The sequence below is a fragment of the Lynx canadensis genome, chromosome D2 (genome assembly GCF_007474595.2).
Source record: "Lynx canadensis isolate LIC74 chromosome D2, mLynCan4.pri.v2, whole genome shotgun sequence".
Lineage (NCBI taxonomy): Eukaryota > Metazoa > Chordata > Mammalia > Carnivora > Felidae > Lynx > Lynx canadensis.
Window position 1 is genome coordinate 16,486,830 of NC_044313.2, and position 15,884 is coordinate 16,502,713.

The window sequence follows — 15,884 nt, forward strand, 5'->3', positions numbered from 1 at the left end:
AAATCAAAGGTTTAAAAATGTTACCTTGAAGCCCCAGGGCATCAACTTGAAGATCATGTTTATTAACAGGCCTATTACTTCTCAAGCCTTTACATGGCGAACTAGTTTTTAAGACCAGATGTTCTTCAATCAGAACATCACTGATTATTCTGGGGTAAGAAGTGGAGACATCGGTGAGCTCAATTCCCACTCCCTGTCCAGTGATTTCAACCACTCGGGCTTGGAGTTTTATCCCTGCAACACACATCTGAAATCTTGTGATGGCTTCTTTAGTCCAGTGTCTGTTTTTCGGCTCTATATCTGGCAAAGAAGAACGGCATTAAATAGGATTCCATGCCCAAGCTGCATTTTCGCTTCAACAGTGTCTGGGACTGGGTCCTTGTTAAGTACTCCATTCGGGTCAGCCATTTTGGTATCTTTTTTCAACGTTCAATTACATCTCTACATCCCCCATGCCCGAGTTACAGATACTGGCAGGTGTAAACATACCGCTAGGGTTTTGGGTCACTCAGAAACTTTACTTTCCCCACTGAAGTATCTTTACCTGGCATTTTTCCAACAGGCAAAAATGGGATTATTCTAGAAGCCACCATCGTGTTCTGTTACATACACAATGATGAGTTACACCAATTCTGCTGGTAGGAGACGTCAACCACACACCTTCACTTCTGCGGGCAGTGTTCTAGTGGTTAATTTCAAAATGTTATTTTAAAGTACTTAACCAAAAATTATTTTTCTGATAATTGTGGTTTATACCCTTATTTTTACAATGGTGATCCTCAAACTTGAGTGTGCATCTCAACTCTCTAGAGGGCTCGTTAAAACAGATTTCAGGGGCCCATCCTAGATTTTCCAATTTAGCAGCAGGTCTTGGTTGGGGACAGAGAATCTGTAATTTGAGTAAGTTCTCAAGTTGATGCTGCTGGTCTAGGGGCCACACTTGAAGAAGCATGGACATGAAACATGGTATTAAGAATAATCTGAAACATAGTAAGTAGTAAGCAGACAGAAAACACGCAAAAGGAAAAACAGAAAGCATCTGTGCTTCTAGACATGAGCACTATTAACATTTTGGTATCCAACCTTCCATAATTTTCATGTGTGTATGGAATGACCCACATACACATAATACCGATTTCTTTTATAAAGAAACCTTTGCAATAATAGTAGCTACTGTGGATATGATGCCAGGTAGTGTTTAGTGCTTTATATTTTTTATGTCTTTTATTCTTTTTTTTTTATGTTTATTTTTGAGAGACAGTGTGGGTACCAGCATGAGCAGGGGAGGAGCAGAGATGGGGAGAGAGAGAGAATCCCAAGCAGGCTTTGCACTGTCAGCACAGAGCCTGACACGTGGCTCAAGCACATGAACTGTGAGATCATGACCTGAGTTGAAATCAAGAGTCAGATGCTTAACCGACTGAGCCACCCAGGTGCCCCTATGTCTTTTATTCTTAATGACTCCTCGAGGAAGGTACTATTATTTTCCAAGTGAGGAAACAGAAGCACCAGAGAGTTTAATTAATTTGCTTAAATTCTCACACAGCTAGTAGGGAGCAGAGTTGGTTCCAGAGCCTGTCCTCTTAACCACATACTATCCTGCATCTCTTATAACTTGTACTCTTCGTATCTGCTACACATTAATGCCCGGGCAGCAAGGGCAAACACTTAAATCCGCCTGTGCAGGCCGGGGAGCCTTTGTCCTCAGCACCCACTGGCCCCTCACAGCACCATCTGAAGCAGGTGCTGAGGTTTTCAACCCTACAGGTCATCACTGAACCCATCCCCTGCCTAGCTGCCTGCGTTGTTTTGCTGCTATTAACAGCAGTATAAGGAACGTCCTTGTAGGTGAACTTTGTGAGACTCCAAGATCATTTCTTTGGGATAAATTATTACAAGTAAAAATGCTCAGATAAAAGGCAGGACTATTTAAAGCTCCTAAGAAATCCTGCAAAATGTCTTCAAGAGGACATATCAGTTTTCATTCCCATCTCGAGCCCAGAAAAGCAGCTGTTTCCCTCCTTTTAGCATCTACACTCAACACTGTGGCCAGTATCTTCAAAAGTACGTTTCTAAATTTTATAATATGAAGCAAGATCTTCAAGCTCACATGTTAAAATTACAGATGTTAATACTTAAAAGTACATCTACCCTAAGTATTAGAAGACAGTTTTGAAAGCTTATTCTGCACCATACCTGCTAACCAGCACCGTATCCCTTGACACGGAAGTTTTAAAAATTTTGATGGGATCATTTGGAGTTCATCTGCAGTAACTTCTTCCATGTTCCCATAATCCACAAAATGGACTTTAACATTTCCAGCTGGCAAGATTTCCTTGACTAATGCACGATACCAATTACCATCACCTATATTTAACACAAAGTTTGTAACACAGAACATTATTTCCTTTCTATTAACATTTGAAATTTTTATCTCCAAAGAAAAATCCTCTGCGTAAAGTAGCTAATAAATCTGCTCTCCTTCTCCAGATGATGCCTCTAGTTTTCATTCAGAAATCCCCAGGAGAGTTATCAAAATTTGTTTTTAGAACACATCCAAATTTTTATAGCACACTTTAACATTAATCTAATATAAATTTAAGATTTCACTCATCACCTATCCAATAAACAGAGCGTGAAAGTGAAGGTAAGACTTAATAACCTTAAACGTTATCTGTCAATCTGGAAGTTTTATAATACTCTCATAACTAATGACAAACTGTTTTACTTGTTATTAGTAAAATCATATAAAAATAGTAGAAAAACTCATACGATGAAATTAAGGGGTGGGGCGCCTGGGTGGCTCAGTCGGTTAAGCATTGGGCTCTGTGCTGACGGCTCAGAGCCTGGAGCCTGCTTCAGATTCTGTGTCCCCCTCTCTTTCCACCCCACCCCTGCTTGTGCTCTCTGTTGTTCAGAAATGAATAAACATTAAAAAAAATTTTTTTAAGAAATTAAGGAGTCTCATAAAATATACTTCCAAACTAAGTATATACACAGGTGACCAGAAGAAACAATGAACCTGCAGTGAAGCATTATCTAACTTACTTTAATATCAGAGATTGTGGAAAGAAAAGCATTTAATGAAATTTAACAAATGGAGGTAAGGAAGTTCCATTTGGAGGTTCCTTGTTACAAACAGAATATTAGACATGACACGTTCTGCATTCATTTAGTCTTGATTGGGAGAAATACTTGCTTAAACATGGGGAAGAAAATACACATCAAAATATGGGCTCAACATCAGGAAACAAAACTTTCTATCAAAGTCAAGACTGTACCAACTGTAACTTACCTGCAAAAGGAGCACAACACAGTTGCCCTATTTCTGCTTTAAAATCATTGGGCACCTTCTGCTGGCAATATTCTGCTAACGACTTATTCAAATCATTGAGTTTCTTTAAAGCTGAAAATGCAATACACATACAGCATTTAATATTTAAAAAAGCATGCAGAACACAGATTTTTCCTTTTAAGTTGGAAATGTTTTGATCATAAAACCTCAGGTACATTCCCAAACAACTATTAAGTATACCAGATGCTTTTCTCTTTTTCTCGTTAAAAAAATTAACTGGGAAAGTAAGTCGTAATTAGTCAAAGCTCTTGGTAATCCCCAACTATGGCATGGTTACCAGCACACCAGAGCACGAACTTGTGCACAGGGCTAAGGACAGAGCATACAAGCCTGTACACAAAGTGACACACAAGCTTATATGTCCTGGAGGAGGACATATAATGAATGACTGAGTGGATGGCACAGACATCTGCTAGGGAAACGCAGAGAGGTGTGCTCTGTGTGCTGCTTTTATAAAGAAATAGGACAGAGAAGGAGAGGGTATTCCCGAAGAACCAGAAATGGCCCTGAGGCAAAGTACAAAATTAAGCAACCAAAATTCACCTGGCGGGAGCAGTGTGGTGAAGCAGGGAAGTGGAAAGTGAACCATGAAGAACATACCAGCACTGTGCTGGGAAAGTACACACCATGGAGAGCTTTAAATGCTGAGTCAAGGGGTCCCGACACTACACAACAACTTAAGGGAAAGCAGCTGCCTTTTACGCATGTGGCAAAGGCCCCTTCACAGATACGGAAACTAAACTATAACAAGTCAGAGCTGTCACCTTTCAGTTTTACAAAGTTTAAGAAACACTACTGAAAATGGTGTGGGAAAGGCGTGTGTACGTGTCTGTGGGAATTAGCTTGGCCGGCCCCCTTGGGCGTACTCCAAAGCACGAGCACATGCATCCTTTGACTTAGTAATTACACGGGAATTTGCCCGGACAACACACTCACAGAATAAAGCCAGAGAACACAAGGAATGTTTCAATAATAAGAGGTCGGATAAACCCACATAGTGAAACACCACGTAACCATGAAAAGGGAAACAAAACAGCAATGCGGCATCCTGGACTAGACCCTGGAACAGAAAAAGGCCATTAGTGGGAGCAGAAAGAAAAAGGACATGTCCCCATCTCAGTTCATGACTAGGTGCCCATGTTGTTCTCTCAGCTGTAACAAACGTACCCCAATTCTGTGAGACGTTAACTATGGAGGAAGCTAGCTGAGAGGCGTACGGGAACTCTGCACCATCTCTGCCACTTTTCTGTAAATCTAAAATTATTCCGCTATTAGAAGTTTAATTTAAAAGACAAAAAGAATGAAGAAAGGACCATGTGGGGACAAAAGCAAAGTGCAAACATCGCAGCATTTACCGTGTATGCCTACACAAACAGAGACATATACATTCACACAAGCATATGCATAGACTACTTCTGAAAAGATATTCAGAAAACTCAGAGGGGACTGGGAAACTTCCCACTCTACACTCTTTTTGTAACTTTTGAATTTTGTACCATAGGCTTGTATAATCACCTATAAAAAGTAACTTTAAAATGTTCACGTCTTATGCTATACGAAATAGTGATCTACCTACCAGATAATTCTGAAGGGAAGGATAACAGATCTCACAAATTGGGAGCCAGACGAGCTTAGGCACCTAGTGTCATGTCCTCATTTGGTAGAGAGGAAAACCAAGATTTAGAAAAGCTAAAATTAACGATGCTTACCAGAATAGCTCAAAAGAAAAAGAAGGGAAATACAAGTGTAAGGATGTGGAGCAACTAAAACTCTCAAACTAACAAGCGTCATAATCATCACTTTGGAAACTTTCTGGCCTTCATTGATCAAAGCTGAAACTATACATACCCGTTAGGATAGGGCCACTGATTTCACTCCCGGGAGTATATTAAAAAGAAACGCATACACACGTGCACTAAATTTGTACGGAAATGTTCACACCAGTATCATTAAACAGATCAGAAGTAGAAACAACCCCCTAAACCTTAAAAAGAACCTTAAAAAGAACCTTAAAAAGAAATAAATCCACAGTACATTCACATGGTGGAACACACCGGGGTAACAAGACACAAGCTACTGCCACACATGGAAATGAAGAACTGATCTCACAAACAATGTGGAAAAAAAAAAAGCAAGGAATACAAGAGCACACATTGTAGGATCCCTTATATAAAGTTCAAAACCAGGAAAAACTAATCTATGCTATTAGAAGGCAGGACAGTATTTACTTTGTTTGTTTATTCATTTTTGAAAGAGAGAGAGAGAGACAGAGCACAGCAGGGTGGGACAGAGAGGGGGACACAGAATCTGAAGCAGGCTCCAGGCTCTGAGCTGTCAGCACAGAGCCTGATGCGAGGCTTGAACCCATGAACTGTGAGATCATGACCTGAACCAAGTCGGATGCTCAACCGACTGAGCCACCCAGGTGCCCCAGTATTTACCTTTTAAAGAGAGAAAAGGGTAGTAATCAGAGGAGAAACGAAGGAAACTTCTGGATTCTGGTAATGCTTTATTTCCTGACCTAAATGTTGATTATTCAGGGTTTTGACTTTCTGACAATGTGTCATGCAGTACTATTTATGCACTTGTATATATGTGTGCTATGCTTTAATATAATCAACCGTTAAATTTAATTTTCAAAAACAAATTTAGAAGACATTCTTTGAAATCTAACCTGGTTTAAATATAAAGAGAGCTTTCGAAAATAGAAATAATAGCTTAAAATGGAATAAAAGGCAACTATAACCAAATCTTTCTTGGAAGCAGAAATACCTATCCACTTGGCCCTTCTTGTAAAGACAGTAATTTTATTATTCATTAAACTCATCTCCAGTTATTATCTACATCAACGTATTTGTACAAAGAAACCAATGAGAAGAGTCAACTTACCATCCTCTTTAAGCACATGGCAATAAAATTCTCCAGGACTATATATCATGCAGACCACAACATCTACTGTTTGGTCAACAGTAAGTTCAACCCATGTCCACTCCAGTGGATTTAGTTTTGCTTCTACACCTAAGGGAACTGTGAAAATAAATGAACATTTTGTAAAACAAATGGTCAAAGTGGGGATGGGAGGTGGGGTCAGTGAGGTATCTGCATTTGAAGAAGAAGTGAATTTCCAGTGACTTTCTTAGTGACTTTAAAGGAAACAATCAGTATTACAACTAGCCATAACTACCTCACTGAATTTTAAATTCATATGTCTGATCCTTCAGCAGCTAGTGACCCATAAATTTTTTTTTCAGCTCTCAAACACACTCGTATGTACATAAATGAATGCCTGGATCAAAAAGACAAAGGGCACTTGGGTGGCTCAGTTGGTTAAGCGTCCAACTTCAGCTTAGGTCATGATCTCAGGGTTCATGAGTTCGAGCCCCGCGTTAGGCGTTGTGCTGACAGCTCAGAGCCTGGAGCCTGCTTCAGATTCTGTGTCTCCCTCTCTCTCTGCCCCTCCCCTGCTTGTACTCTGTCTTGTTTCTCTCCCTCTCAAAACTAAACAAACATTAGTAATAATAATAATAAAGACAAAAAGACACTTAACATCAACTTTTTTTTTTTATTTTTTTTTTTTAACGTTTATTTATTTTTGAGACAGAGAGAGACAGAGCATGAACGGCGGAGGGGCAGAGAGAGAGGGAGACACAGAATCAGAAGCAGGCTCCAGGCTCTGAGCCATCAGCCCAGAGCCCGACGCGGGGCTCGAACTCACGGACCGCGAGATCCTGACCTGAGCTGAAGTCGGACGCTCAACCGACTGAGCCACCCAGGCGCCCCAACATCAACTCTTTTTGAAAGTATGAGAATCCACATATACACACAACCGTCTGAACTCCAGCATGGGCTTTATGAAGGAGACATTTTACTTACCACTGGCTTCTTTCACGATGCTGGGTTTATCCGTCAGCACCCCTGTCTCCCCCACAGCAAAGCCGGCATCTATGAGAACTTGGGTAACACTGATGTGAGGTGTCACAGATTTATCTAGAAGCTCCACCAGGGAACTATTTTCCAACTTGTCTGCCACTTTCACTGTGACCATTTTGTTCTGTACAATTTTTTTCATCAGACTAATAGCTTCTGGAGTCCAAATTCCTAATGATGGCTTTACTCCTAACAAATAATTTTTAAAGGAATGTTAAAATATTTCTTATAACAGGCATTTAGAAATTTAGCTCCCAATTTCCATAAAGTTAAACTTAAGGAATCTGACAAACACCAGACCCAGAAAGTCCCACCTGAGCAAAAGGATTTTCTAACCATGAAAATGAAGGCAAAATTACAAAGAGAAAATGGCTATACTTCTATGTAAACAAAACATAATTCCACTGATATGAAATGTCCAGAAAAGCAAATCTCTAAGACAGAAAATTAGACTAGTGGTCGCCTGGGGAGGTAGGAATAAATATCAATGGGCACAAGAAACCTCATCAGGGTGATGGAAATTTCTACAAGTGGATTATGGTGATGGCTACACAACTCAGTAAATTTACTAAAAAATCACTGAATTGTGTACTTAAGACCAAGAATTTTATGGTATGTAAATTATATCTCAATAAGTTAAGAAAGTCATAAACGGAAGTATAAAACAATGCAGGAAGAAATACGGTCCCTTAGAACGACACAAAAACATCTGTATCACTCACTCCAAAGGCACTTACAAATTAACAACCCAGAGTTATGCCCAGTCTTTTCATAAAATAAGAGCAAATAACTTAAGAAAAAATGTTCAGCCTCACTGGTAATAAAGTAATTGAAATGATTTCATTTTAACTTATCAGCATGAAATACAGAAGGAAGTGTCTACTTGGTGTACCAATTTGTGAAGTAATGGGCTCCCCGCTATATTTCTGGTAGGTGTGTAAATTATTTCTACCCTTTCTGGAAAACAATCGTAATATATATCATACAAAAAGAAACATACCTCCAACACCTCCATTTCACCTACGGAGGTGTCTTGTAACATAACTACATTTGCAACCTATGCCAAGGAAATGCTCTTGGATAGGTTGCAAAATGCAGTTAAAAGAACACTGCTTGTAGCATGAACTTGGAAATATCCTTCTGATAATCGTATACTAGTTCAATTACAGTACATTTGAATAAAGAAGCCAATTTATTAACATGGAAAGAAGCCCCGGCTCTTGATGGGATAAATTATATTTACAGTCAAATTTTTCTTAATGTTTATTTATTTTGAGAGAGGGCGAGCACCCACATGACCACGGGAGGGGCAGAGGGAGAGGGAAAGAGAATCTTAAGCAGGCTCTAGGCTCAGCATGGAGCCCAACACAGGGCTCAATCTCAGGACTGTGAGGTCATGACCCAGGCTGAACTCAAGAGTCAGACACTTAAAATGACTGAGCCACCCAGGCGCCTCTACACACAGTAATTTCTAAGCACAATGTTCTTACTGTTTCTATAAGCAGGTTTTGCCCTACTTTATGTCATGAATCCACTTCTATGATATCAATAATGCAGACTCTATAAATACCAAAAATACTCAATATTATAATAGATACATTAAATTTTATTTTATTAGAGATAGCAAAGTAGTCCTGTGTATTTCCTAAATGTTCTATTAAGGATTATTTTTTCATTAAGAGAAGTTATATCTTAACACATTCTTTTATCTTCTCATTGGTTTAACTTCATTTCTAATGTTCTTAGGGGTTTTGCTATTTTAAGAATATGGGGACCATAAAAATTTCATACCTGCCAGCACACACTTTATAGCTTGCATTGGCAATTCCAACAACTTTGGAGTTATGGGACAAAGTCTCGTCAAACTAAGGATTTCAAAGTTTCCATAATCTACATATCCGACCAGTACAGACTGCTCAGAAGCATAAGCTAAAACGGAGGCCCGGTACCACTGATCATCCTCTGAAAAAAGGAGAGACTCAGTCTCAAATCATTTTCCAGTACAGATATAAATACAAACTTTCCCTCCCAAATCCGGAGATGGCCATCTGTAGGCTTTAATACAGTATCAAGCTTTACGGAACAACGTATGTTGAGTCAACAGTGCTACTTCTGCCTACTGGAAGCCTTAAACCCCTAAAATCTCATCTTTCTGCAGGCCTTAGACCCCTCACTCACTCCATGGGCTGCCACCACTTACAACCGCTTCATCTGCCCCATAGACAGTTAACTCACAGGACAGAGTCCTGTGTGTGAAATCACAACGATGCCTTGATCAATGCAGGAACAATTTGCTAAGCATCAAGCGGGGCTAACTTTACAACACCTGGCAGTAGGAGTCAACCAGACTCCACCAACCAAGCAACCAGTTTACGGGAAGGCTGCTAGGCTCTCCCCTCCGGCAGAGACGAACCGAACCCACTTAATACAGCTGTGCCGTGACAGCTCCATGCTTCTAGGCCTCCTGCTACTCCCACTAAAACCGGTAAAGACGTGATCCCAGGAGATTGCACATTCATGTACGGATGTAAATACAATTATCTGCACCAGTCCCCAAAACTAAGGGGCTGATAAAACAATAAAAACTTTCTTTACCAACCACCCCCCTCCCCCCACCCCCCCCACTGCAACAGGCCTTCCTCCCTTACGTCACACACTTTGAGTCCATTTAACTGGATGTATTTAAAACTGACTGGTGCACTTTAATACTCAAACTTTGAATGCAGCCAAACAGTGCAAAATGAAGATTGTTTGGGGTTTTGGGTTTTTTTTACTTCATTGTAAGTAAAAAAAAATTCAGGAATACTCTTTCCTCACCTGAGAACTGTGCACAACAGATATCACCAATGGTTGGATAAAAATCTGAGCGTGGAGGCACTTGACCACAGTACTCACTAAGGGACGCCTGAAGTTCAGCAAGCTTATCTGTAGATATAGATCACATCTTAAACAAAAGAAATACAAACCTACACATTATCTTCATTTTCACATGTTGAGTCTCTTGAAGTGGGTTATATTGATAGGACAATCAAGAAGATTTGCTTACGTCCACTTTGTAGCTGTTGACAAAAGAAGTCTTCTGGAGTCTGAATGTGGGCAACCACACCACAGAACTCATCGCCTACATTCACAGTTAACACTTTGGGGATCAGATCACTTCTGTCTACAACAACTTTGTTTTCAGCTGTCATTTTTCCAACATCTTCAACATCACCTTAACAGAAAACAGAAAAACAAGGCATTTGGGTTTCATTAATCTAATTTTTGCAGTTTTTCAGGCCCAATCAGGCTCCTTCCAACACCTCCAGGCCTTAACACATGCCACTCTTCTTTCCCAGGACGCACTCCCAATCCCCCAGCAACCTGATTATTTCCTGCTCAGTGTGCCGTCACGTTGAAAAGGCTTCCCTCCGAATCTGGGTTAGGTGTCCTTCCTAGGTGCTCCCACGGCATTTGCGTGCATATCCTCTATCACACCATTTTATAATCTCTTCTCTCGGTGTCTGTACTAATCACAGAACACCCTCCATGATGGTACCTCCACAGTTCCTCAGTGAAGCAAATACTGCCCAGAAGATGTTTGTTTCTTCCCTTGGATACCCGTGCAACACTTGCCGTTACTACTGATGACTCCCTCCTAGAAGCCTTCACCCTCCTATTGCTCTGGCAATTTCTTCCCCATCCTCTATCCACCCATCCCATTGTGGTTTCTCACTTGATGTTGCACGCCCCAGATCAATCTCCCTATTTTTTCCTCACTCTATACTCCCCCTAAACTACCACCAACACTTATGGTTTCAATCATTAGACCAGTAAGTGTTTGGTTTTCTCCTCCAGATGGCAAAGAATTACTGAAAACTTTTCAGCAGAGCTGGCACACCAACACTTGTGTTTTGGGGATATCATATGGGCAATACTGTAAGAATACAGGCAGGAAACAAAAGATAAAGTCACAAGGTTGTTGCAATTATCCACAAATAGTAAGGATTCCTGAGCTAGAAAAAAAGAAAAAAAGATTTAAAAAAAAAGTCATATACAAACAATATTTAGAAAGAACCATCAATAAAGACTTGGCAAAGGACAGGAGGCAGGGATAAGGTAGATTTAAAGATAGGTCGATTTGTGTATATGAAAGGATGCATCCAACAGCACCATTAACTGGCAATCACCTCTGGGTGAATGAGCAAGAGACAATGAAGTATGTCCACATCCAAAGTAATTTGTAAAGGAACAAAGTGAAGGCGAAAACATTGCAATAAACAATACATAAAACTAAGCAATGAGAAAATAAAATGCTGATAGCAAATCTTCTTGGTTCTCTTGTTATACTAAATGAAAAGCCACACACATAATTAAACAAGTAGTAAAAACTTAAGAAACAACATCTTACCAGAACAGAATGTTATATCCCTATTTATTATTTCTAGAATAACCAAATAAGGAGGAAAAATTAAACTAAGGAAATTTTAGCTAAAACCCTTCAACTCAAAGTGTCATATTTAGTACTTCAAAATTTCTAGAATTGTTTTAATGTTTATTTTTGAGACAGAGTGGGGAGGGAGGGAGGGAGAGAGAGAGAGAGCGCGGGCAAGCGTGCAGGGAAGGGGCAGAGAGAGAGAGACAGACAGACAGACAGACACAGAATATGAAGCATGCTCCAGGCTCCTGGCTGACAGCACAGAGTCTGACGTGGGGCTCAAACCCACGAACTGTGAGATCATAACCTGAGCCGAAGTTGGACACTTAACCGACTGAGCCACCCAAGTGCCCCTAGTACTTTAAAAGTTTCTGATAACCATCATGTCAAAGATTGATCTGGAAGACAGGGAAGGAAAACAGGCAGGGTAAACTAAAATTAGACAGGATGTACCACTGAATGAAAAGGCATCACCTTTTTTATATAAAGTTCAAAGAATGGTTATCACTTCCATTAAATATGACATTGCAACAGCTCTGCCCTTTTTTGTTCAGTAGAGAAGACACTTTTCAGTACCCAGAGTCACTATACTGTTCAATATTAATCTGTATACTCACCTGGATCTGCACTCTGTTTCTTAGAATTTTGTCCTTTGGGTTTCAAGCCATATCCCATTTCTATGAGCACATCGTCTAAGAGTTTTCCTAAAAATGATTAAGAAAATGTACCTCCATTGAGATATTACAGCAAGTACTAGAAGAAAGGCATAAATACACGAGTCACAATCATCTAGAGATGATCTAATGATCTAGAGATTATAGCTATTAATACACTGGTATATTCCTTACCAGCTCAATTTCTAAGTGCAAAATACAGTTTCCAATGCTCAGCCTTAAAAATTGAGGCAAAGTCCTCATCATCACTTGGCAGAAAATCTAATGAAAGTATTTCACTTCAAAATTCTGGATAACATGAAAGATTTAGTTACCACCTCACTGGTATGCTTAGTATGGCCACCATTTAGGAGAAAAAATAAATTTAGTGTTAAAATAGGACTACTTTTTCTCAGACATAAAGTATAGCCAAAACAAGGGTAGCCAGTGTGATATGAACTTCAAGTTCCATAAAATAACATCCAGAAGCCCAAGCTGTTAACATACACAGCAAAGAAAGAAAATAGATTTTATACTTAATTTCACAACAGGATTAAGTCAATTTTCTACCAAGTCACCAAGTGACGCTGGATCTCTAAAAGTAGAAGAGTAATAACTTGAGAAGTCACTTTTCAAACACACAGAAAGCCAGCACAGAAGGACAGGATTCCAAGGTGTTTCCATTTAGTATTCCACTTAAACACTAGGCATTCAAAGTCTCGATACTAAACCAATGCAGTTCTGCGAAGGTTGTTCAAGGAAAAAGCATTCCTGACACAAGCATGGACAAATTCATAAAGAAATTCTTGTTTTTCCCAATAAATGAGTAGAAATCATGAATAGAGATCATAATGGCTATATCAAAAGGGTAACAGAGTTATCCCCAAACTAAGTATAGATGTAGCTTTTTGGCCCACCCATTTCTAGGAACGTGCGCCAGGTCTTTGACAAACTGCCAACCCCAAGAGCAGGGCCAAAGCCATCTTTTTATCACAACCCGAATGACTTCCGAGTGGAGCTTACTACTTGGCCTCACTTCGTGTTTTTATTTCTTCTCTGTGCAACAAGTAAAGACTAAATAACATATTAAGTGCTCCATCTAAAAAAGAAGACTTAGATCTTACCTGAACTTGGCAGCATAACATCCACAGCAAAGGTAACTACCTCTTCTTTTAAGATGTCGACAATCTTTATAGAGCAGTACTGCTCCATTAACAGTGATTTAATAGTTTTGATACATTCATTGCTCCAATTCCCCTCTGCTGGGGTAACACTGGCCACAAAGCACTTTATGGCCTGAAAGATTTTATGTAAGTTACTAAAAAAAAAAAAGTTACTATTTGAAAATGACTTTTTCTAATTAATAATGTGAATATAATTTATGCTGAAAATTTACTGGAAATCGTCAAAAACTAACCAAATAAACAACTTTATAATTATTTGTCTCTTGTGGTACTCTAACCCACAGTGCTTTTCCTTTTGGGACTTCTTGAAGCTCAAAAATTCATGAAAGGATAATAATTATCCCTCACACATACATATAAATTCAGGCTGCTTCCACACAATGTAATAAATACAGAAATGATCATTTTAGGGGCCCCTGGAGTGGCTCAGCTGGTTAAGTGTCCAACTCTTGATTTTGGCTCAGGTCATGATCTCAGTGATGAGATCGAGCCCCCACGATGGGGCTGTGTTGGGCGTGAAGCCTGCTAAAGATTCTCTCTCTCCCTGCCCTCTGCCCCTCCTCTGCTTGTGCTCTCTCAAAAAAAAAAAAAAAAAAAAAAAATCATTTTAAAAGAGCTGATGGATAAGATAGATGTCCCTAAAAAATGCGACGTTTCTCATCTAAGTACTTAAGTAAATAAGGCCTATTAAATGGAGCCAAGAAAGCCAATGATTGTTTATCTACTTGGTAAAAGATGAAAAATATACCAGAAGGTGTTTTTTCATAATAACAATAACAATCACAGTATAGAACAAGCAAATACGGTGCCCATCAAAATATTAAAAAGAGCTCCTTTGAGACACTTAGGAGTTTAGAAAGTGAAAAAGACTCACACATGGAGGAAATAAGTCGATGTTTCTATTGAGTTGGTGAATTCTGTTTACTGGAATTATTTCTTCATTTCCATAATCAATATATAAGACTTGTGCCTTCTTCTGCAGCATATCAACATCTCGTATTATTACTCTGTTCCAGGTCTGAAAGTGTAATAGAACGGTGCCCTGCTTCAGAACAGCGTTTCATAACCTTACACCTGAAAACCCTCAGCCAATCTACAGAACACACAAAGGAAAGGCTACTGGTCTGCTGAGGCACTTGGTAGGTTAATTTTCTAGGAATCTGGCTAAGAAACCCCTAAATTTGTCTTTTTAGGAGACTTTAATAGGCACAACTCTTCCCGGGTTATTCTAGCCCACAAGACACTAAGACACACTAATGCCTCTGCCGCAGAAATAAACACCCTCCAGGACTCACAGTCTGCCAGTCTGTAACTGGCGACTGAGGAGCCTGTAAACAGAGCTGGAGGGGGCAAGGGCAGGAAGGAGGTCACCCGACACACCCGCAATACTGACCGAGGAAGAGAAAGAGGAGTGTGACCAGAGCCTCTTGTCAAGACATCAAATGCATTATTAAAAGCTCTGGTGTCGAGTTTGTATGAGCAAAGTAAATTAAAACATCATCTTAAATCATTCATTTCGTCACGGGTTACCTGGTCAACAGTGTACTTGGCAACACAAACTTCCCCCTTAACAGGAATATAATCCTCTTCATGCACCGCATTTGCATAGGTTTCCTTTAAGCACGCGGAAAGTTGGTTCATGTATTCCGAAACTTCTGAAGAATATAACTGCACATAAAAGTCACTCGGGTGCTTGAATTCAGTAACTGTACCCTTTCAAAGACAGAAAAGGTGCAGTAGCTCACTGAGAACACAAGCAAATATGAATTTCTTAAAGTTTTATAATAAGTTTTTAAAAAGGTATTACAGTTTTTGCAATCCTTACCAATTTCATCGGTTATATTTTGTAGCTATCTTATAAACTCAAACTGAAAATAGGAAACAAGGAACAAAAAGCTATAGTTCTTTGGATGTCTGTCTATATAAATTAAACAAATACCTTTATCTCCATGGTTTTCCTGAGTTGTAGACTTCTCAAATCAGAAAACATTATTTTATCAGCACAAGTGGCTATTTCTTTAGTAAGTCCAAGAGGGTAGTGACCCTGGGTTAAAAAACAAACAAACAAAAAAAAAAAAAAAGAAAAAAAAAGTGAGTTATTTACATAAACACATGTTTCAGTGATACCGTGACCACTATTTGCTGGAATTGAGGCAAAAATAGCCTCTTAGGCTTCAACAAGAAAGTAGAGAAATAGTGTGTACTTTCAAGAGCCAATAAAACCCACTGTCTACAGGCAGTGTACAAAGCACTGGGATCACTTAAGAATCAGGCCATAATGGTGATGATAATGTTGTGTTTATGAAATAAAAAGAGGGGCTTAGCGTTTTAAGTTTGTACTTGCTAAC

The 15,884-nt window shown here is 39.4% G+C and overlaps 1 protein-coding gene across 1 annotated transcript in view; it reads right to left on the bottom strand.

Annotated features, from left to right (window-relative positions):
* TDRD1 (tudor domain containing 1) overlaps positions 1-15,884 on the bottom strand; it is a 47,415-nt gene that overhangs the window by 9,007 nt on the left and 22,524 nt on the right. The window contains exons 7-19 of the mRNA XM_030334877.1: positions 15,476-15,580; positions 15,067-15,249; positions 14,411-14,554; positions 13,477-13,648; positions 12,317-12,403; positions 10,329-10,496; positions 10,100-10,207; positions 9,074-9,244; positions 7,229-7,471; positions 6,245-6,382; positions 3,296-3,406; positions 2,197-2,367; positions 25-300 (exon numbers count right to left, since the gene is read on the bottom strand). Coding sequence (XP_030190737.1) covers positions 25-300; positions 2,197-2,367; positions 3,296-3,406; positions 6,245-6,382; positions 7,229-7,471; positions 9,074-9,244; positions 10,100-10,207; positions 10,329-10,496; positions 12,317-12,403; positions 13,477-13,648; positions 14,411-14,554; positions 15,067-15,249; positions 15,476-15,580 — 2,077 coding nt within the window. The remainder of the gene's footprint in view (positions 1-24; positions 301-2,196; positions 2,368-3,295; positions 3,407-6,244; positions 6,383-7,228; positions 7,472-9,073; positions 9,245-10,099; positions 10,208-10,328; positions 10,497-12,316; positions 12,404-13,476; positions 13,649-14,410; positions 14,555-15,066; positions 15,250-15,475; positions 15,581-15,884) is intronic.